Source organism: Danio aesculapii, chromosome 25 (genome assembly GCF_903798145.1).
Source record: "Danio aesculapii chromosome 25, fDanAes4.1, whole genome shotgun sequence".
NCBI classification, from domain to species: Eukaryota; Metazoa; Chordata; class Actinopteri; order Cypriniformes; family Danionidae; genus Danio; species Danio aesculapii.
Window position 1 is genome coordinate 18,153,553 of NC_079459.1, and position 24,027 is coordinate 18,177,579.

The following is a 24,027-nucleotide window of genomic DNA, read 5'->3' on the forward strand; positions in this document are numbered from 1 at the left end:
TGAGGAACAAACTTCACCAATTGACGAAAGTGAAGGAAAAAAACAAGGCTCAGTTGGGCACGACCATTTCTCCTCTGGCCAAACTTCTTGTGCAGAGCGGAAGTCTAGGCGCCAGAGGCTGGAGAATGCTGGACGTCCATCATGAAGAAGCTGCAGGTGAGAGATATGGGAGATATATATACATATATATATAGTTTTCCCAGAAAAACAAATAATATAAAAGTCAATGGCTACCGGTTCTTGTTTTGTGTTCAACACAAGAAAAAACTCAAACAGGTTTGTGACAAGTAAAGGTTGAGTAATTGATGACAAACTTTTCAGTTTTATGTGAACTTGCAGCTGGAAGGGCATTCGCTGCATAAAGCATATTCTGGATAAGTTTCCGGTTCATTCCGCTGTGGCGAGCCCTGATAAAAAAAGGCACTAAGTCGAAAAGAAAATGAATTAATGACTCAAACTATAAAAAAGTATTTATCAAAATCTCTATAATTGGATTTGCATATACACTTTTTCTTTTTTTTCTATGCAAAACAAACCTTTACACAAATTTTAGAAATAACTGGAAAAGTTATTTACTTAACTAAAAATGCCAACATAAGATGTCACAGTGTTAAAAACTAAATAAATGAAATGTGAAAAATTTCAATCAGTCATGTAATACAGTTTTGTACTGTAAGCACATTGCTACATGTTTCTAGCAAGAGTATAATCACTGCTAGCATGTATTAGGATTCAAAATACTGCAGGAAGCATATTTCTGGTGTGATTTACAAAGCTAGCATGTCTTAGCAGGTTCCCAACATGCTGTGGATGTTTCAACATATTTCTAACATTTAGCATATTGCTATGTTGTTTACATGTTTCTGACATTTGTTAAACTTGTAAAATTTAGACATTGCTAACATGCTAATTGGTCTGTATTACAGTGCTATCATGTTTATAATATATTTTAACACATTACTAGTATGTACGTTGTGCTAATCTTCTATCATTAAACACTTCTGACATTTTAACAGGTTGCTAACATGATTTATCACACTACTTGCATGTTTTAACACTGATAAGATATTGCAAAGTTATTTTAACATTTCCAACATGATTAAACACATTGTCTTAGATAGTTATAACATATGTTAGCACTGTCGCCTCACACCAAGAAGGTCGCTGGTTCGAGTCCTGGCTGGGTCAGTTGGCATTTCTGTGTGAAGTTTGCATGTTCTCCCCGTGTTTGCGTGGGTTTCCTCCAGGAGCTCCAGTTTCCCCCACAGTCCAAAGATAAGCAGGTATAGGTGAATTGAATAAAACTAAACTAGCCGTAGTGTATTTGTCATTGCGTGTATGGATGTTTAACAGTACTGGGTTGCAGCTGGAAGGGCATCCACTGTGTAAAACATTTGCTGGATAAGTTGGCGGTTCATTCCGCTGTGGCTATTAAACCAATTAAAGCTACTGCTCATTCTGTTAAATCAAAAACACAATTCTAGCAGTAGAAACCTTCACATAACATACCTGAAGTGTACATTATTCAAACAGGAATGAGTAAATCAGCAAGACTAGTATGCTAGTTATCCAGATCTCGCTGATAAAATTGGAAAGCTCGCTTGAGATGAGATTATTTTGTTGGTTTATTTAAAACAAAACTTGTTTATTTTTCGTTGACCTAACCATATATTTATATAAAGATGTCAGTATGTCACATAAATACAGAAATGTAGCTAATAATTTACCCATCCACTGTGTAAAACATTTGCTGAATAAGTTGACGGTTCATTCCGCTGTGGTGACCCCTGATGAAAAAAGGGACTTAGCCGAAGGAAAATAAATGAATAAGTTAGAACATAGATTTATGCGAAACTCATCTGTGAATAATATTATTTGTGTAATATTATTAATATACCCATTAAAATTTGACATACTTTGTGTCTTTAAAACAACGTACGTATATTGCAATCAAAATGCTACTACATCACAACAAGAGAAGAATAAATGTGTATTTTGAACACTTTTTATTGTTAACCCAAGTATACATACATACATCTGGGGTCAAACAGGTTATGTCAGATTTATTTTTCATCCATAGGATTAAAATAAGGAAAGTGCCAGATGAGTCTACGGAGACTCACAACATAACAACTATGTCAGCGGATAACAGGTAAACCAACAGGAGAGCTGCCTTTAAATATTGCACACATAGGATTGTTCAACAAAACAGGTCACAGGTGATGTCACACAGGAACACAGCTGGGTTATACATCATATTTACAAAAAAAAACCCCACATCTTTACATCTGCAGGCAAATGCTAAGTTGGTACATTCCCCATTTAAAATCTGTCTAAACTCTTTTGTTTTGTCGCAAACATAGAAAAGGTTCAGCCAAAACACACTCTGGCTTAGAGAACAATGCCAGACTTGTACTTTCCTAAAACAAAAGCTGTTTACCAACCCAACTGGATAATCGCTATACACGACAAAAAAACTACTTTCTCTCAGCCATGCAAAGTAAATAATACAAGTGAGGTCATAAAAGTGCTCCAATCTGACTACGTTTAACTCAATCTACTAAAATAGGTGGGGAAGGCACTATCTAGCAAGTGTGAGTTTGAAAGAAACTACTTCGATATGATGAACTACATTCTTCTCAGAAATAATTTGTTAAGCTTCAAATAAAAAACAAAGAATGAGTGAATCTCAAAGACTCATATAGTAAGCGTTCAACACAACACAGCAAAATATACAACTTGCTATAAGCGGATAAGTGAATGGTAGAGCTAAATATGATGCTTTTAGTCATAATTAACCATTTTAGCACATTTGTTTTTTTTAATATAGTAAAAATAGGAGATTATGCACGTCATATGTTCAGAAAAAGTGCAATTTAAATGTTTGCGTGCTACTATTAGAGAAACATCAACTATATTATGTCATCAATAAATTCATAACCAAACTTTTTCATGTTTTGGTGCCACAGGGATGAAAACAAATTAATAAAATGCCTAAAGTTTGAATGTTAAGCCCAAAGTATACTTTAATTTCCACATGTATGCTAGCAAATGTGAAAATTGCACAACCCAAATTGCAACAAACAACTAAAAATAGCATAAACAACAAATGTAATGTGTGATGGGATTAAAGAAAAATTTCGAAATCGCTCATAACTTTTGGAGAGGAAAATGTGCAGACACTGGACGAGAATGACCAGCGTGCATATGTTGAATGTATCCTTTCGTATACATACTTATAGCATAGTTATATATTTACAGTAGTACGGGCTGTGCGTTTAAGTGTGTGTGTTTGTTACAAACAAGTCTACACTGGTTTTTACACATATGCTAGGGTATGTGTACAATGCATTTATCTACAATTTTGTTATCAAAGCACACATGTAGCAAATTTTTTTACTTAATCGCCCAAATTCGAGCTTTGAAGTTTTTTTTGCACTATTTAGTTTGTCCACAAGGTGTCAATCATGAGCCAGCTGTTGTTTCGCAGTCAGAAAAGAAAAGAACAACAACAACAAATTACAAAGATGTCAAACAAATAATAGATGCCTGCATAGGCAACTGCATGTATGCGGGAATTAATTAAAAGACATTTAAAACTTTTTTTTTAAACAAAGTAGAAGACATTTTATCGCTAAGAACTTTTAAAAAGACAAAGCGCAGAATAGGATGAAGCTCTTTGGTGCTTATGGGTTCTTGAACGCCCATGAAGTACCTTTTACATGGCTGTGCACGTACATAAATTTACGTGCAAAAACACGTCTACTTTCGTTTTTATGCATACGCGGCAAGGGTATATGTATAATATCTAAACATATTTAATTGTGTGCACACATCTGTTGTTGCACTGCTTTGTTCGTCCACAAGGTGTCAACACTGCACCGTTGTTTTATGGTCAGGCAAAAAAGAAAAAAGAAAAGACGAATGTAAAACAAAAGACGTGTGATCGTGCGAAGAGATCGAAGAACACATATAGGCTTTAAAGAAAACATAAACTTTGAAGACAACGTGCATACACTGGATAAGCAAAAATCTTGTTAGCGCGCATGTGCCAAACATCTGTTATTGTATTGATTATTCAATGGAGTATGTTTTAAAGGGTTTTGCTTTAAACTATGTGCTTACGCTAACAAATGCGTAAATAAAGTATACTTTAGGCTTTCAGAGGTCCCCACCCAACATAGTGTCAATTACAGATGTCAGTCAAAGTAACTAAATCTCCAAATTCACCAATCCTCATCATGCGAACCAGACCAGTCAAGAACAAAACCAATCCTTGTTTGTCATAGCAGCAAATGAATAACTCAATTTAACCTATCCAGGCTGGCGTTCAGGGTGAAGAGCAGTCTGTGTACGTGGTGACCATGTTTCCTCTTCGCTGGGTCACAGTCCTACAGTGCTGTTTGGTTGTGCCCTGAAACCGGCTATCTGTCCTCTTTATGTGTCGGTCAAATGTAAACATCTTCTCCATGTCTTCAAACATGTCCTCAAAGGCTCCGTTTCCAAAAGAACCCTGGAAGTGTCTCTTGTGGCGATTGTGTTGTTGCTGGTGGGCCCTAAAGTGCTCGTCAAAGTGCCGCTTTGGACGAGCGTGCCTGCTTTGGCTATAAATGTCAAAGTCTCTGAACATATCGTCGAAGTTGAAATCAAAGGAATGATGAAAACGCTGTCCTGCTCCTCCTCCTCCTCCATTCGTGTCATCATTGGTGAAGGCACTGTGTCCTAGCTGGTCATACTCTCGCCGTCTTTTCTCATCTGACAGGGTTTCGTATGCTGCAGAATGAGTTTTGCAAAATATGATGAGTGATAACAAAGGAATATTTCACATAAAAATACAAATTCAAAAGCAAAAACAAAATGCGTATTTATATTTAAAATATATAAATCTTTCACACTATTATTTTAGGGTTAAACTTTGCAATTAAATCATATGCTCTGAACTGTAGCCCCTGATTAATTAAAATCCCAACTTGACGTTGAAGATCCTGCAATGTGACTATTGCAGATTTGGACATTGCGATATCAATGCTGAAACCATTTATTGTGCAGCCATAAAATATATACAGTTAGGTCCAGTTTTGGTCCACAAATCCAACATTTTTGGCTCTATACACCAACACAATGGATTTGAAATTAATTGAACAATATGTGCTTTAACTGCAGACTGTCAACTTTAATTTGAGATTATTTAATATATAATAATATTTAATATGAGATCATCTAAATTAAGTGAATGCTGTAGGAATTACAACAGTTTGCGTATGTGCTTCCCACTTGTTAAGGGTCCAAAAGTAAATCCATTGTGTTGGTGTATAGAGACAAAAATGTAAGAATTGTGTCGATGTCCAAATAGTTATGAACCTAACTGGATATATATAGGGCTGCAAAATATATCGTTTCAGCAAGTTGGGATTATAATTAATCAGGAACTACAGTTCAGAGCACATGATTTGATTGCAAAGTTTAACCTTAAAATAATAGTGTGACAGATTTTAATTTTTTTTAAAAGATTTTCAAGGCCTGTGACTAAGGTTTCAAGTGAATACTGTTAAACTCCATCAAACACTGTAAAGCACTGTTTATTTTATTTTTTATCATTGTTCTATTGTTTTCATCCGTGTTTTAGTTTCTTGATTTTATGTATTTTGGGGTAAGTCAAACTAGTAATTGGCAAATTATTTCTAAATAAAAGTACTAAACCTATATTCTTATATTATATTCATATCGCAATATAAATTGCACATAAACAAAATATTGCAATGCCCATTTTATTTCCAATATCGTGCAGCCCTAATATATATTTATGGATGGATGGATGGATGGATGGATGGATGGATGGATGGATGGATGGATGGATGGATGGATGGATGGATGGATGGATGGATAGATAGGTAGATAGATAGTTAGTGCTAACTGAGTGATAACCATTGACTTTCTTAGCATTTGTTTTTCCTACTTTGAAAGTCAATGGTTACCGGTTTCTACCATTCTTAAAAATATCTTCTTTTGAGTTCAACAGAAAAAGGAAACTCATAAAGGTTTGTAACTACTTAAAGGTGAGTAAATGTTCCTTTTTGGGTGATTAATCCCTTTAAATTGTATTTATAATGTTACAAATGTTTTATTTTACTAAAGAAATCCATATTTAGTGGAATAATCCTGATTTTCAAATCACAACAAATGAAAGCGTTTGTTATTCTGCCCATTCGTTATTTTCTGGAAAAAAAAAGTAGTTTGAAATTTGGCAAAAAAAAAAATTATCATCAAGCCTTTATAGAACATACCAAAAATTAATATGTTACTCCAAACAATAAAGTAAATCCCAAAAAACTGGGAACCTTTTCAAGCAGTTTATATTTTTCTATGGATAGATAGGCCACTTTAAGCAAAGTTGGCAGCTTCAGGTTTGCAAAGTTTGATAACTTTACTTGGTTTGCAAAAATTTTTAACCTCTTATAACCCCAAATGAGGTACATAACCCTTTACTGGCCATAAATTTAAAACAATGTAAAAAAAACTATATACAGTTGAAATCACAATTATTAGCCCCCTTTGATTTTTTTTTTCTTTTTTAAATATTTTCCAAATGATGTTTAACAGAGCAAGGAAATTTTCACAGTATGTCTGATAACATTTCTTTCTTCTGGAGAAATTCTTATTTGTTTTATTTTGGCTAGAATAAAAGCAGTTTTATTTTTCAATAAACATTTTAAGGTCAAAATTATTAGCCCCTTTAAGCTATTTTTTTTCCCGATTGTCTGCAGAACAAACCATCGATATACAACAACTTACCTAATTACCCTAACCTGCCTAGTTAACCTAGTTAAGCCTTTAAATGTCACTTTAAGATGAATACCAGTGTTTTGAAAAATATCTAGTCAAATATTATGTATTGTCAACATGGAAAAGATCAAAGAAATCAGTTATTAGTAATAAGTTACTAAAGCTATTATGTTTAGAAATGTGTTAAAAAAATCTCTCCGTTAAACAGAAAATGGAGGACAAAAAAACAGGGGGGCTAATAATTCTGACTTGAACTGTATATTTATAACTATATATTAAAAATGCAAAGCTTTTTGACTTTTAAACCTACCTTCAGCAATCTCTCGAAATTTATTTTCCGCATCAGGGCTCTTGTTCTTGTCTGGGTGATATTTTATGGCAAGCTTGTGAAAAGCTTTTTTAATCTGACGTTCAGAAGCATCTTTTGGAACACCGAGGATGTCATAGTAGTCCTTTCTGGCCAGTATAAGTTCTGTTATCATCAAGATGCACACTGCAAACATCAGTGTGGACTGTGCCGTGGCCATGCTTCTGGCTGTTTGATAAACGGATGGAAGAGATGGAATTTGTCAATTGAATTTCAACATGAACACCAAATTATTGTAATCACAAGATATTAACCTCCAAATAATACAGTAATATTACATGTCCCATATGTAATGCAACTGCACTTGTTTGTATAACGTTAATAGAAATCATGCATCATTTTTAGTAACGTGTTGTTCTGGTAATATTCATGATGTACATGCACCACGCCCCCTCGATTAACTGCTTTTAGTGTTTTAAAGTACACTTATACTAAAACATGAAATAAAATTGTATATACATAGATATTAAATAAAAAAATTATTAAAGACCATTTAATTGATGTTTGATTATATCACAGTTTGAAATACTGCGTTTGCAGTGTAACGTTACAGTATGTAGAATAGACTTTACGTTTGAGATATTTTACAATTCTTTTCTATTTATTTGATCTTGTTCTATTTATACTGAGACATTATAAAAGCCTTATCAACACGCCGTTCGAAACCAACTTTTATGACAGATGAACTCTATTAGCCAGCTTGCTAACGTCTCTGATTTTCATGTAATTTAATAACATTATCAATATCAGATATTTAGACACTCGCTGTGTTAAAATATTGCACATAAATATAAGCAATAAATACAAAAACGTGAATGCAGGCCTATTTGAAGCACGTACTTACTCTAGCTGACAGCACCGTTAAAATGACCAAAACCGATACTGTTGTTTTTAATATTTGGGCAGTGCAACACGACTCGTATTCCTATTGGTTCATCTCTGTACCGCGTGACCTTCAAACAAAGCAGACAGTAGACACCTCAGTGTTGCGTTGTATTTACGCAGAGCCTAATCAAACGTTTTTGAGATTATAACAAGGTCAAGTTATCGCTTGGTTATGACCACCCTAGAAAGTTAGAATATTTGGATTAAAAATCTAATTAATAAATAGTAAATGACTTGATACAGTTTTTTTTATTTTTTATTTTTATTGGTTTCAAAAATAGCTAACAATAGAATAAAGAAACTTGGAACATTAGAAAAAATGTAGATGTTGTTACAATTTGCATAATACATTTTAAAGAAGAAAGAAAAAAGAAGAGTTATACATTGAAAGCCATTTTTTTTTTACTTTTAAAAGACTTTTTTGGTTTTTATATCCACTAAAGACAAAATATATGACTTATAGTCAATTAAAAAATAGCTAGAATTGGATTTTTTGCCCCCAAAATTTAGACTTGTGAATAAAAAGCTTAGCCATTATAATAAAAGGATTAACAATGTACTGAATGCAAGATTTAGAGTTGTAATAAAAGAAAATTATGTCAAAAATATTTAAACAAATATCAACCTTTGTCTTTTCTAAGAGATAGATACATAGTTCCATCCAAAATAATTTCACACTAGTACATTCACAAAAAAGATGAACAATGTTTTCTTCCAAGTCACAAAATGTACATTTGTTTTTAACATCTAGAATATATTTACTAAGTAAGCTATTACAAGGATAACATCTATGTAATATTTTTATGTAATTTCTTTAATTTGTTATAATATATTTGTTATAATATAATATAGCAAATATTTATGTGGAAGATTCCAAGTAACGTCACAAATTATGTCATATGTGGCCAGCCATTTAAAAGAAGAAGCTGGAATTGTTTTATGGTTAAATGTCTTGATACAGTGCTCAGCATAATTGAGTACACCCCATTTTGAAAATGAATATTTGTATCCATTTCTCAGTGAACATGGGAAATATATATTGGTGCATTTGAACAAAACAGATTTATTAAACAGATATATTTATTAAAATAATATTTAACATCTTTAGAAATGGAAAAATAATACATTTTAATTCATGCAAAATATTGCAAAAGCTACAACATTTCAACAAAATTGTATATGTTTTTTGCTTCTCTTGATTTTTGCTATTTTTATTTAATATTTTTCTTTAGCATAAATTTGGGCTACTTATTTTCTGAACCATTATTGTAAGTTATTTTGTTAGATTAGCTCCAGATTTGGCTTCAGTACTGACTAATTTAATTTATATGCACAAATATAATATTGTAAAGCTTCCTATAGAAAATAATACTTTAAATGAGAGTTTTGTGAGGGGTGTACTCATATATGCTGAGCACTGTATAAAACCCTGTTTCATATTTTATTACTCCAACTACAGTATATTTGACACACAGTCTTTATAAGTACACATAAATAAAAGATAACAATTGAAAACAAATGAAATTGTTAATTTTTTAAAATAAATGTTAAGATAAATTGTTAATTGTTTTTAAATATTCAATAATTTTTGCACTTTTCTTGTTTTTCAAATGTTACATTGTTTTAAAGTACTTTTAAAGAAAATAATAATCATATTTATGACAAACTAATTATGATAGAATAATTTTATTTGTAATTTTTATAGTGCTTTAAACTTAAAAGATACAAAAATAAAACAATATTGTGTAACAGTAAATCTGAGACCAGTCAAAACATTTAAAGTACTACAAAACACACCTCATTTCTTCTTTAGAAAAATTTCTGCCTTTGGAAAATGTTTGACACACAAAGGCACACTATTCCATTGTGTTTGGCAATATGAGCACTTGCAATCATTTTGGAAAGAAGTAATAGGTGTGATATCTATAACTATTGGAAAAGAAATCCCTGTTTGTCCTAAAAATTGTATTCTTGGTCTTTTCCCACCTGCCTTATCTCTGAAGACATTTGAACAGAAGTTTATAAACCTGTGTCTATTGCATGGGAAGCGCCTGATTGCCATTCACTGGAAAAGTATTCATTGTCCATTTTGTCCCTCTGAATTAAGGAAATGTCCTCTTGTATAGCAATGCAAAGACTGACTTACTCAATCCAACAAAAAAATGCACAAATTTAACAAGATTTGGGACTTCTTCTTTTATTTTTTAGATAAGAATGGACTGACCATTTAGTAATGCCAAACAATGCGACTGTGTTAATATGCACTGTGTTTGTTATGACTAGCTTTAATATATTTTTCACTTTCATTGGAATGTATAGGTGTTGAACTGTCATTGTCTTAATGCTTTTTAATTTTTTTTTACTAAATTGCTCTTTTTAGATTTATTATTATTTTTATTATTATTACTTGCATGTGTATACATTTCAAATGAGTGTGACTATAACTGACATATAAGTATAACTATTTATTTACTAATCACATGAATTCATGCCTGGTAATTTTAGTTTTATTTTAAGTAAATAATTATTAGGTAAATTTTAAAATTACTCAAGATTTTATGATCTCAAGTTTTACATAAATAAAAGTTAAAAGGTACACATTTAGAGAATATATATATATATATATATATATATATATATATATATATATATATATATATATATATATTTGTTTATTATTATTATTGTTTTTTAATCTTTCTATTAATGAAATACAAAAGTGACAGGCTTATATGACAACAGCTGCAAAACTTGGCCATGATGTCATTACGTTTCCCACAATGCCTCAGCAGCAAAACAACGCACGCGCCGTACGCATTTCTCAAGCGTCTCTCAAAGATGGCGGGTGTCCCCGATCCACTGGAAGATATGCTCTATTCCGAAGTGGACGAAAAAGCCGTCAGTGACCTCGTAGGCTCGTTAGAATCGCAATTGGGTGGACAAAACAAGACAGTCGGTCCTCAAGGCGACGCCAGGAGAGCTTCGAACGCGCTAAATCCACACTTAGGGAAATTACTGCCCGCCCAAGTAGGAACAACACTGGAGCAGCAGCGGCAAGCAGAACGAAACCAGGAGGGAAACTCTCAAGAAAACGGTCCGGACAGGATACCGGCATCCAATTCTGTCTCTGCCACCGCGAACCTGCCCGCGAACACTTCTGCGAATTTGGTTCCCGCCGCGAACCGGGCGCAATATCATTCATCAAATCCATCAACTTGTTCAAGTGACGCAGCAGCACCAACAGACTCTCATCCCAACACAAATCACATTGCGTCTGCTGTCCGGACGGTTCCCGCCAGAACACAGCCCGTGAACGGAAGCAGTAGCACGTTAAACTCTTCTGTTATCGCTTCTGCTCCTGCTTCTGTGAACGGTATTGACGTTGGTTCAGGTGGAGGTAGTGGTAAAAGCAACATGTCTGCTCCTACTAGTACAAATACTGCTTTTGTGCCCGCTCAGCCCAACAGCACACTGCCACATGCGAATGTGTCACTAGATAGTCAAGCAAATCCCACCATAGCACTGCACAGGCCTCCTAACACCATCACTAGTGTCGTCCACAACGGAGGTGACCCTAAAGTCTCAGGATTGCCCGTGCAGGGGGCTGCTCTTGTGCCCACCCCTGTGGTGTTCACAAACACTGAGCCCAAATCTGACCCTCAAAACCAGATTAAAGCCATCGTCCCGAATCAGCTCCCAGGGGCTCCTGTAGGGTTGCACCCCAGCACACCCACTCAAATAATTGTGTCGTCCAGTCCTGTGGTGACCTCACTTCCTGTGGCAAGCACCCCCTCTGCCCTTCCAAAGCCAGCAGCAACTGCTCTTGTAGGACAACCTACCACCCTGTTGAGACCCGCTACGCCCACTCAAGTGACACCAACTGCGACACCCCAACAGCGCCCGGGGGCTCCTACGACCCAGCTGATTGTCAGACCGCCACAACAAACAACCATTCAGTTACCACCGGGATTCACCATACCACCAGGTAACCACTCAAGAATGAGTAGATGCACAGAAAGGGGTGTTTAGTTCACCCAAAGATGAAAGTTGTCTACTCTCATATCATTCCAAACCTGCATGATGTGTACATTGGGGATATATTTAGAGAAATGCTATTTTGTTCATATAATGAAAGCCAATGGGGTCCAATACAACAGAACTGGACCCCATTGACTTCAGCTGTAAAGAAAAAGTTACAATAACATACATCTGGCTGCACGGTGGCGCAGTGGGTTGCATGTTCGCCTCACAGCAAGAAGGTTGCTGGTTGGAGCCTCGGCTGGGTCAGTTGGCGTTTCTGTGTGGAGTTTGCATGTTCTCCACGTGTTCGCGTGGGTGCTCCAGTTTCCCCCGCAAGTCCAAAAACATGTGGTATAGTTGAATTGGGTAGGCTAAAATGTTCATAGTGTATGTGTGTATGGATGTTTCCTAGTGATAGGTTGCAGCTGGAAGGGCATCCTCTGCGTCAAACATATGCTGCATAAGTTGGCGGTTCATTCTGCTGAGGTGACCCCAGATTAATAAAGGGACTAAGCCAAATAGAAAATGAATGAATGAATGAATGAACATCTACAATAACATCTATTTTTCAAATGTTGGCAGTCAGAGTCTGGTTTCTTTAATAGGAATGATGAAACAAATGGGTTGCACAAATTCACAGAATTTCACCAAGGGACCGACAGAAACAGCTTGGTTAGAAAGTGTTATTTGTAAAAAATCCAAAATCAAACAAAAAGTGTTCAGGGGTAGCTTAAATACTGTGTCGGTGCTCTTTGGGTAAGGGATTCATCAGAATAAACAACGAAAATCAGTCCAAGGCACTCGAAGAATGTGGAAAAAATATTAAAAATAGGGATGTTCCGATCGATCGACCAGAGATTGGTATTGGCCAATAATCACATTTAATGACTCGATCAGTACTCGCAAATGTTTGTTTATGTGTTTACAAGCAGAGGACGATGCACATGTGCACCTGGGTTTTACATACAGCAGCTACTGTATGTATTTAGGCCTTTTTTCATATTAGAACTGAAAGTTCTGTTTTTCACAATATTGCAACTTTACTAAAACCTGGCTGGAAATATTAGATAAATAAAAAAAAAACATTAAAATTATTTATTTTTTAGCATGGATATTTAATAATATAACTTGTAATTTACGTATTGCAATAAACAGTAGTTTATAGTAGGGTTGCACGGTTTACCTGTACTATCGTAGTATCGCCATACTATAGCTCCAAAATACTGCCAGTGCCACTGTAGTTTGTAAACAATAGTATCGCCATTAACAGTCTGTCTACAATAGATAATGTTGCATGTGGAAAAGTCACTAAAATGCTCACACGTTTGTGCAACAGTAGACCATTTTATTTTAATAGTCTGTGGAGCCCTTTAAGGTTGCAAAACTGTGTAGAATTTGCTCATATTATGGTAGCCTATTGCTCATTTTCTAATGCTTCAGTTCAAATGCACATCTGAATCAGTTCATATCTGTTCTTGTCAATATGATTTAGTTACTACAACAGCCGTAACAAAACGACTCGCAAAGTGAAATGTTGAATTAATAATAATAAAAAAAAGATAAAAATAACAACAGGAAACATTTTTGACCACTTCATATAGCCTAATTTTGTTGGAAAGGAAATTCATTCGCTATAATTAGTTGCTTTATTTTAATGTATTTTCTTTGGTCAGTTATCAACAAAATAAACAAATAGAATGAATACATTTTAAGTGAAGCGAGGTGCAAATAATACTTTTTGGCCTTAAGGGAATTATGAATTCCATTCAAGTAGGCCTATTATAACAAAACATATAGTATTTCTGACTATTTTCTTTATAATTTGAGTTATGAATTACAGTATCGCAATACTGCTTAGTATTGTGATACTTCAACTGGTATAGTATTGTAAGGTTAATAAATGATATCGCCATAGATGTATAGGTGTGCATTTTAACTTATGCATCAAATTTGTGCTCAACTTTTTCTTGGTTGAGACATGTTCAGTTCTTCTTTCATCCAAATTGCATTGTTAGTAAATTTCTTATCTAAATGTTCACACCTAAATGGTTTTAAGATACGTGTTTAAGGGATTATATGCAGCATCCTTGATTTATTCTCTTAGATAAGGAGATATGTCCATTTAAGTATCATACTAAGTGGGAAAATGTGTTTTATGGATTATAAAGCTTGAAGCATCAGAATCGGTACTCTGTATCGGCCGATCACCATGACAAGGTAACTGTACTCTGTATCGGCTGCAAAATCCTGATCGGAGCATCAATATAGAAAGTCTTTATTGACATGGCTATTGCTTAAAACTGTGCCTGCGCCTCCACATTTTTTGAGTGTCTTTGGACTGATTTTTGCTGTCTGTTATTTGTGCTTGGCTGCACTAGTGAATTCACTTTTTTCTGCATCGTTTGCTGATGGGATCACCCAAAATGAAAATGTCCGATTAATTTATTGTAGATGACTGTTTTTCTTTAGCATAACATTAACAAAGACTTTCCGCTGAAGGTGTGGAGCCTGGTCATTCAGAAAATGCAAGTCAACAGCACTTTTAATAGTAAAACAAACAAACGGGCAAAACAAAAGTAATACCTGTGACTGCTGATGATATATTGTGGACTTATGAAGCACAGAAAACTTTGAGAACTAAACATTTACAGTAGTATTACCTTTATTACCTGTTGTAAACATCTGCATGAGTTCATGTATGAGGCTGCACATATATCATTATGCGACTTGAGGATCACACACACACACACACACACTGTTCTGAATATGCTCAGGTCAAGGCTTCAGCTGGTATCAGATTTTCTTGTTTCATTTAGTTGCTGAAGTTATCACGATAAGGGCGTCACATAGGTGCAGTGGGTAGCATGATCGCCTCACATCAAGAAGGTCGCTGGTTCAAGCCCCAGATGGGCCAGTTGGCATTTCTGTGTGGAGTTTGCATGTTCTCCCCGTGTTCGTGTGGGTTTCCTCCAGGTGCTTCATTTTCCCCCACAGTTCAGACATGCGCTATAGGTGAATTGGGTAAGCTAAATTGTTTGTAGTGTATGTGTGCGAATGGGAGTGCATGGGTGTTTCCCAGTGATTGGTTGCGGCTGGAAGGGCATCCGCTGCGCAAAGCATAATGCTGGATAGGTTGGCGGTTCATATCACGGTGGCGACCCCAGATTAATAAAGGGACTAAGCCGAAAAGAAAATTAATGAATTATCAGCACAATAAGCTGGTATAATAACCAAAAAAATACTTGTGTAGTGCTTTATTGTATATAAAGTAAATAAAGAGTAAATAAAGGTTTTTAACTAATTCATTTGCAAAAGGATGATAAAATACAAATGCATTAAATCAACAGTTTGAAGTGGACATACAGTACTGATTTTTATTAGTTATTAACACCATTTAATACAATTATTACAAATTTTTAATGCGTTTTTAAGCAATAACTAAGAAAATAAAATCACCTACGATTGTTAAATGAACTGATGTTAACAAACAGAACCTTACTGTACAGAGTTGACTAACAAAAAGCTTATTAATAGTCACAGAAATGGTAAGGTTTGAAAATAAATTTGGTGCAACAACCTCTGCCAATATAGCAATCTAAATACTCATTCATTTTCTTTTCGGTTTAGTCCCTTCATTAATCAGGGGTTGCAACAGTGGAATGAACTGTCAACTTATGCAGCATATGTTTTACGCAGCGGATGCCCTTCCAGCTGCAACCCATCACTGGGAAACACCCATACACACTCATTCACATACACACACACACACACTACGGACAATTTAGCTTACCCAATTCACAGATAGCGCATGTCTTTGGACTTATGGGGGAAACCTAGAGGAAACCCATGGGAACGTACACGGCAGGAACATGTAAATTCTAAATACTCTAAAAGTTCCAATAATAAAAAATTATTCTCTGTATTTTGAAGTGGCAACAATATCAATATTGTGCTTATTCATTATCACGATGAATTGAATTATTGAAAATCAGAATATATCTACTCATGACTGTTTTCCGAATATGTAAAGCTGCTGATTAAAGGTAATAATCTTGTAAATAATGCTGTTTCTCACACAGACTGATAGTTTCACTTTGTAAGATCTCAATGTATTGTTAAAAGCTGTAGACATAACTTTTGCCTGTATGTGTTATTTTTGAATCATCAAAGTGTCAGTTTTTGTTGCATTTTATTCATCACCAAGGGCCACTTGTTAACTCAATTTTCTTTAATGTTCTGCTGAATGAAATGTAACTAAATGTTCATTTTTGGAAGAACTGTCCCTTTAAGAAGTTTATTTCTTCTGTTGAAAACAAAGGTAGATATACTGAATAATGTTGAAAAAAAAATGACTTCATACAATATTTTTGTTCCTTCCTACTATGCATGTCATTTATCAGCCCCCAACCCCCCCCCCCCCCCCCCCCCCCCCCAGCATTTTCAGAATATCTTGTTTTGTATTCAACAGAACAAATAAATACAAAAATGTTAGAACTGCTTGTAAGTAAATGGTGTGAAAATTTTCATTTTCGGGTGAACTGTCCATTTACTTGAAACAATATTAATGGTTTTCTAAGCTTTTGGCTTCAAGGCCCCTGTTTGTCAACAAAAATAGCCATAGCGTTATTTGCTTTTTTATTTTTTGGGAAATTAAGATTAGTGTCTTTTTCCTCTTAATAGCAAGATAAATGCACAACAATAATGAGCTAACAACAATTAAGAAATTATCTGATCATAGTGATATGGATGTTTGCACAAGCTCTGCAATTCACTAGCCTCATGTTGACAGTTGTGGTCATTAACATTACACTTATAGCTGGATTTTATTTGAGATCATAAATAGACTATGTTGAGCTGACTAGTTTGGGTAGACTTTATTTTGATGGTCCATTTGAGTATTAGTAGACTGTCTGCCTAATATCTGTTAATACTGCTTCTTTAACCGACATATCACTGACTATAGGAAACTTTGCAAGTACATGTCAATTTACCCTGACCCTAACCCCAACCTAACAGTCTACTTATAATCTAATGAGAATTAGTTGGCATGAAGATGCAATGTAACTTAAATTCAATAAACGGACCATCAAAATAAAGCGTGACCCAAGTTTGAATTAATCGCTTTTCTTTAGGTTACATGTTGATATTAGATGGGTTATTTCAGGATTATCCCGAAAGTTATTAGCATTTGTGATTTTGCGTGAGTAAACATTACAATCAAGACCTTTTGATTTTCCTGGCAAAAATCCTTCAGTCTAAAGACTTTCAGACAAACTAGGGAAACTAGTCTTATTTTTGAGGTTTTGTGACTAGCTGTTGACACATTGGCAATTAAAACATGACGATTCTATGAAATAACATGTTTAAGGAAAATAAGAACTAATTCTAAGCTTTTTCTTTTGGTGATGCTATGCCTGAGTGTGGAATCATTGGATTTGTCTTCATTACATCCTATGGGATGTTCATGGAAAGTGTCACCAGTTAAAATTGTTTATTAAACTTTTGGGAAAATTTAAGTACGCAAGTCTGCAAAATATATGAAACTGGTCTAGTGGTTTTAGGATGTTTTAATTCTGTGCCTTTAAATTAGGGCTGGAAGATATTGGAAAAGTTGGACATTGTTTTGGATGTTTTGTTTTTTTCTGCGAAATACATGAATACAATTTCACCAAATAGCTTGAATTGCTCTAATTGGAAATAATTAATTTGGATTGATTGGGATGATTTTGTAGGGGAGTGAATCATGCATAAAATATAGTAAACAAATTACAAGCGTAGATTAATACAAAAGACCAGATAGATCAATACAAAAGTGAAATAACCTACTTTGTTTTTTTTTGGGTGTCAAACATTGTTAGAAATTGTAACAGAACAGTCAATCAAACAGTAACAGAAATTGAATTATCAATTTAAAAAAAAGAAGAAAAAAGCACTGCATATTCTTCATTGTATAAAAAAAATCCATGAAATACTCTTTATTAAAGTTATAAATGGTACAATTTCTTGTGCCTAAATTCTTTAAACTCTTCTGAAATGCTCACACAGTCACAGGCCTTAAAAACACCTACATCATGTACTCTTGATCAACTCTAAAGTATAACCCTAAGATAGCAGATCCTGCAATATACATGATCTTTAGATACACACATTGCGCTATTGATGCTGAAACAATATGTTGTGCAGCCTTACTTTAAATAGCTACTGAGAAAAGTTGTTTTATCATATACAATATTTAAAATCTTCATTTATACATGGTTTTCAGTACACCTGGTTCATCTAAGAAAAAAATGTAACATTTGAAGGGTAAATTATAATAATAAAAAATATTATGAATCAATTTAGACAGAACAGGCTTTGGCTTGTTTCAATATTAGTGCTCCAAGAGACAACTAGTTAACCCTTGTGTATTGTTCAAATTAAATATCCTTTTGTTATGTTCAGGGCTTTTTTTGCTCCATTGACTTTCATTATAACCACATTTTTTGATTGCAAAGCCATGACACTAAATAATCATGCATTCATGATTGTTGGTGTTTTTCCAGTTGGTAAAACTTTAAATTTTTACTGTCGATCATCAGTTGGCACCATTAACCCTTTAGATAGGCCTGTGCAAAAAAGTTTCGGACTTTTATATGGAGTTCTTTAGAGTAAAACAACAAATTATAGTGTGCGTGCATAAACACACTTACTCTGTTTACTATGTTCTGAGAGCTGAGCTGCTTATTTAATATTTTCTCAAACATAGCAAGGTAAGTGTGCAAAGGTCTCTCTCACACACACACACGTACATACTGTACAGCCTATACTTAATATATCTAAATCATTTTAGTCCACAAACTAAGCTTTTTTTTGCACTGCAACTGATGATCAACAGTAAAAATTTTAACTCTTCCCAATGGGGAAAAGGAGCAACAACCATGAATGCATGATTATTTGGTGTCATGGCTTTGTATTTCTTTACATTTTCAAAGCATTTTCCCAAAAATGTGTCAAAATAAGATTTGTCCCCAAAAATCATTTGCTGAAACACAGAGGAAGTTGTGTTCAATTTAAAACTCAAAATCACCCCAGAGTGGATAAAATCATCCCTAACAGCAGATATTAGGTTTAAGTGCAGCTCAGTCTCCTGAGTGATGTATGAATTTGTGCCTGTGTCTTTCTGAAGGAATGGTGCTGGTCCGTACAGAGGCCGGTCAGCTGGCGTTGGTTCCTCAGCAGGTCTTGGCTCAGGCCAAAGCTCAGAACCAAAATAAAGGCACTCTGTCCCCGAGACCTGCTACACCCACTGCTGGAGCACCTTTCAGAGTCACCACACCTGTCGCCCAGGTAAGAGAAAGCCAAATCTTGGTGGAAGTCAGCATTGTATTTAGGGCTGTGCGATTTGGGGAAAATATGTAATTGCGTTTTTTTTATTTATTTTTTTATTTATTTATTTTTTATTAATTTGTTTTTTGGACAGATATTGCGATTTTGATTTGCCATTTAATTTTGTAGACAAGCTTCAGCTCAATCTGCATCAGCTTTTTACTGCTAAAATGCAGTGAGTATAGGTAAAAAAAAGGGACTGAAAAGATATTAATTTAAACATTTATTCAAATTAGTTTTTAAATATTCAGAAATGAAACACAAATTTATCTCTAGAGAAAACAGTAAGCACAAATGAAATGACCTTACTTTTCTGTAAACAAGTTGAACTCAAATTAGGGAGATAGTGTAACTTATTATACAAAAAAAAAAAAAAAAAAATACAGAACACTCAGCAAACTAATATGGCTGATAAGAGCCTTTCTGTAGCTTATATTGTCTAAAATAAAATAATTATCCCAGATGCTACACAAAATATCATGACATTAGACGTACAGCTGTGGTACTCCAAGATAGGTGTGGGATGGAAGTGTATCTCTCCTATCCTGCATTTAGATGAGTATTTTTTAAACCCCTCTTTGGTCACTGCATTAAAGACACTGCCTTTAGTGAAGGAGTGCGCTATGGCATTAGTTATCTCTTGGGTAGGGTTGCACCAGCTTTTCGTAAGTTCTTTTTTAAACTGGAAGGTAACACTAGGGGCTTTGTAACTACTACTTCGCTCACCGTAAAGTCGTGTGTATAGTCGCATTGAATGACGTAATATCCAATAAGAAGCATTTAAATCGTTAAACTGCTTTAAATTTCTGCAACTAATGCATCTATATAAAACTGTCCTATGAAAATGAAATGACAAATTATATTTTTTTAGTACATTATATTACAGTCAGTTACTACAGTTGATGCACATACCTGCATTGCGAGCCATGAATGTACGCGAAATACACATGAAGTTACATAAACTTAAATTTTTTGTGACTTTGAAGCTAAGATATTCCCATATTACTGATGTCCTGTTTTTCTTTGATATTAATTCATCCATTAATGCTTCTGAAGCGGCAGAAGACATCATCACACTAGTCCACGCCTTCCTGTTTGTTTGTTTTTTGTGTGGGTGTTCCACAGTTTGGTTGCACAATTCTGATTGGGCAGAACAAAAGTGTGGTCACTCAATTGGCTAGTAAAACTGTCACACACAAACACCATGTACACATTTGCTATAGGAGGGGGAAATTATTAATACATATTTCATATCGCAGCCTCTTGCGATTAGCTAATCGCAACGTTTCAAATTGCGATTCGATTTCGATTGATCACACAGATCTAATTGTACTAGCAGTGAATAATATCTTGTCTACTGATTTAAGACAGTTACTTGCAGTTGCTTGGGCAGAAATTAAGATTGTTTATTACTTATTTGTTGTATAGTTCATATCAGGGAATGTTGAGGAAAGTTTACATCAAGATCTGTAATGTTTAAATAAGCATATTAAAGAAAATCCACAACATAATAATAACAATGGAACAGTATATGTGGAATTAATCAATGCAAAATTCTTTCAGATTTAAAGAGCTTGAGTTTACTGTAATGCATAGGGCTGGTGGTAAACAATGTCATACGGAAATTGAGATTAAAATTAGTTGAAATAATAAAGTTTATATTTGTTTTTCTTTATAGGTTAATCAAAGGATCTTTAACACTGCAATAAATATGACAACAGCCAGTGTATATTTCAAAAACACAATTCTTAATGATATTAATATTATTGAAAAAATTATAAGTTTGACGAAATATGATTTTTATTTACTCTTGTTTTCTGTTGTTCAACATCTTGATTGTCGATTTATCTTCTGTAGATATTGCATATCTTTCATTTGATTATATTTGAAATAATTGGAAAAATTCTTAGTTTGTTAGTTTCATTAAACACAATTTTGATATTGAATTTATATTCAGTCAAACCAGAATCTAAATGATAAAATTAATTAGGCAGAGTAAAATGAAAAATAATTAAAATTCATAGAAGTAACAGGTTTCTTTCAGTAGATAAAAATGTCATCTTTTTTGATGGTGAATAAACAATACAATTTGTTTTATTTTTAAGTGAACTTCTTTTAGTGTTCATCTTTGTTTTATTTCTTGTGCTGCATCCCAATTCACATGCAATCTATCCTAAATAGTATTCGAAAATAGAATTAGTATGTGCCAAATTATAGTATGTTAAAATAAGTATTCCAAAGTTACCCAGATGCTCAACTATTTCAGGTAAAAATTTAAAGTGCAGACTTTTGCTTACGCCAACAATTAATATTGCCCATGATACATTGCGAGTTGGACGTGAATTCGTTTACAACCACAAATGTGGCTTAATTGCGTTAAGAAACCACAAACATGGCAGCAAGACCAACTGTTAAGTGAAAGCTTTGGTAAAGAAGATTGAATGGTTGTTAATTGATGTCAAACTGACTGAAAAATGATTAAACCACATTTCTGCTTTTTATTTCATCTACAACAACTATGTGCACTTTTAGGAAGATGTGTTTGGCCATTAACTTCTGTATGCATAATTATGCCAACCCCTGAGGAGATTTCTCTGTATGAAAGACCCACAAATGACAGATTAACCTGCTGCTGCTTCAATACAATAGGAAATAAAATATGAAGGAAATGTGGATGAAGTGTTGAGATGATTGACAAGCACATAACTGAGCAACATAATAGTTTGTTAATGAAGTAGTATATTCCAAAACGTATATTCTCTTCTGTTAGAAACACAAATGTATGTACTTTTCTTCGTAAAAATAGTTCGAAGGGTTTAAGTAGACGAATTGTGATGCAGCATTGTTCTTTTTTTTTATTGCATAACTCAAAATTAAGACTGGTTGCTTGGACTAAATATTTAGATTAATCAATATTTTTGAACTAATTTGAAACTGACCTGGAATTACTTTTTTGTTTTTGTAGCAGAAGACAGCAGTGGTAACCATTACCTCGGCTCAGAAGCCCACCACCACAGTCATTACAGCAGGAGCACGTGTGCAGCCTGCCCCACAGACAGTCCTCAAGCCCTCCGTGACCCCTCAGAGTCCCAGCACCCCTCCTGTCACTGTCCAGGCTAACAGAGCCCCTGTCCTCTCTCAGGTATTGTTCATACCAATTCACACCACACTGACAAAAGTGGAGCACATCAGCTCAAAGGCCCCGTTTACACTAATACGTTTTCATTTTAAAACGATTCGCGTCCACTTTAGAATTTCGCCCAGCGTTTCTGAACAACGCTGCATCTACATTAAAATGGTGAAAACGCACATCACGTGACCACACACACACACACACACACAGTCTGGCATGCACTGCAGCGTGCTTTGAGCACATACCCATATGAGAGCTGTGCACGTCGGACTGTTCATCAAGGATTTACCGCTGCATCTCATCTCACTATATTTGTTAAGCGTGATATTTCATCTTGGTGACTATATCTATCAACATATTCCCTGACTTTGGTCCTTTGAATCTATTACTTGTTCTCAGGTAACATGTTTTTGCTGAGCGCAAGTATAAGTTGGGTTAATATATTAATTAATGTTACCGCGGACACTGATTCTGCACTGATTGCTTGCCTTTATTTCCTATGTTGTATAAACTTATTGTACGTTATACTTTTATTATGGCCATTATTGATTATTAAAACTGATATTCAATGAAAGAGAGGGTATGTTTCGTATTTTCAATGAAAATGAAAGGAGGCAGTTATATTATAGGCTCCGTTTTGTTATAAATATGCATGAAGATGATGGTCATATTATGCAGCTACACGATGCCTCATTATTTCTGGTGTCTGTTGTAAGTTGCTAATATCAAAATTAAATAGTTCCGCACATCATGTTTTCATTTTATTGTAAAGATAGTGAAACAGCATAGCCAGGGTGATGGGAATGAGGTTATAAAATACACTGTTCCCTTTGAAGGTTTACCTGACGTGTCCTTAGGAGCTTGTTTTCCAAATCAAACTTGTGAAGTCTGAACTTACAAGTAAAAGATGCAAGACTGGACTGTGTGTAGGCTACTTAATATTGATGAAAAAGGCCCAATCAGATAGGTGAATGTCTGCAGCCACACCTCCGTTTTCAGATGTCTCCGCTTATCCCATCTACACTGAGACGGAGCAGCAGCGTTTTTGAATGAAAACGGCCTCTTCAGTGTTTTCAAAAGGCTCGCAAACTCCGGCGTAATGTGGACGGATGGCGTAACTGTAGCAAAACATGCGTTTTAAAACTAAAGTGTATTAGTGTAAACGGGGCCTAAGACAACCTGGCAAACAGCAATTCATGATGTTCATTTGTCAAAACAAGCTTTGTTTTTGTTTACATGGACGTCGGTAATCAAATTATTAATCTTATTCTACCAATAAAATGATTAAGCGTTTAGAAGTGTTGTTTTTAAAATGTTCCTTTCATGTGGCCATTTTACATGTTATAATAATATATCTTTCCATCCAGAATTTCACACATCAATTTACAGTAATGTGGTATGTTTTAGGTGTTTTATTTTGAAGTTTGCAAAAACTTCAAGTGGAGTTAAATATTTGCAGATACAAATTCTTGGT

At 34.6% G+C, this 24,027-nt stretch overlaps 2 protein-coding genes across 2 annotated transcripts in view; one reads left to right on the plus strand and one right to left on the minus strand.

The window, feature by feature from the left end:
- Positions 1-1,989: 1,989 nt before the first annotated feature.
- On the minus strand, positions 1,990-8,070 carry dnajb9a (DnaJ heat shock protein family (Hsp40) member B9a). Its single transcript, XM_056452327.1, has 3 exons — positions 7,995-8,070; positions 7,094-7,318; positions 1,990-4,773 (listed from the first exon to the last, which is right to left on the minus strand). The coding sequence occupies exons 2-3, from the start codon at positions 7,308-7,310 to the stop codon at positions 4,331-4,333; spliced, it is 660 nt and encodes a 219-aa protein (XP_056308302.1). The 5' UTR covers positions 7,311-7,318; positions 7,995-8,070; the 3' UTR covers positions 1,990-4,330.
- Positions 8,071-10,792: 2,722 nt separating this feature from the next.
- Positions 10,793-24,027, plus strand: part of si:dkey-219c3.2 (transcription initiation factor TFIID subunit 4) — a 101,434-nt gene continuing 88,199 nt past the window's right edge. The window contains exons 1-3 of the mRNA XM_056451895.1: positions 10,793-12,020; positions 19,221-19,381; positions 22,386-22,562. Of these exons, the coding sequence (XP_056307870.1) occupies positions 10,793-12,020; positions 19,221-19,381; positions 22,386-22,562 (1,566 nt within the window). The remainder of the gene's footprint in view (positions 12,021-19,220; positions 19,382-22,385; positions 22,563-24,027) is intronic.

Bases quoted from the DNA above. Each gene is read 5' to 3' on its own strand.
- dnajb9a (XM_056452327.1), bottom strand. From the start codon at position 7,310: ATGGCCACGGCACAGTCCACACTGATGTTTGCAGTGTGCATCTTGATG. The intron at 4,774-7,093 runs GTAGGTTTAAAA...CTCATTCTGCAG, and splicing joins ATTTCGAGAGATTGCTGAAG to CATACGAAACCCTGTCAGAT.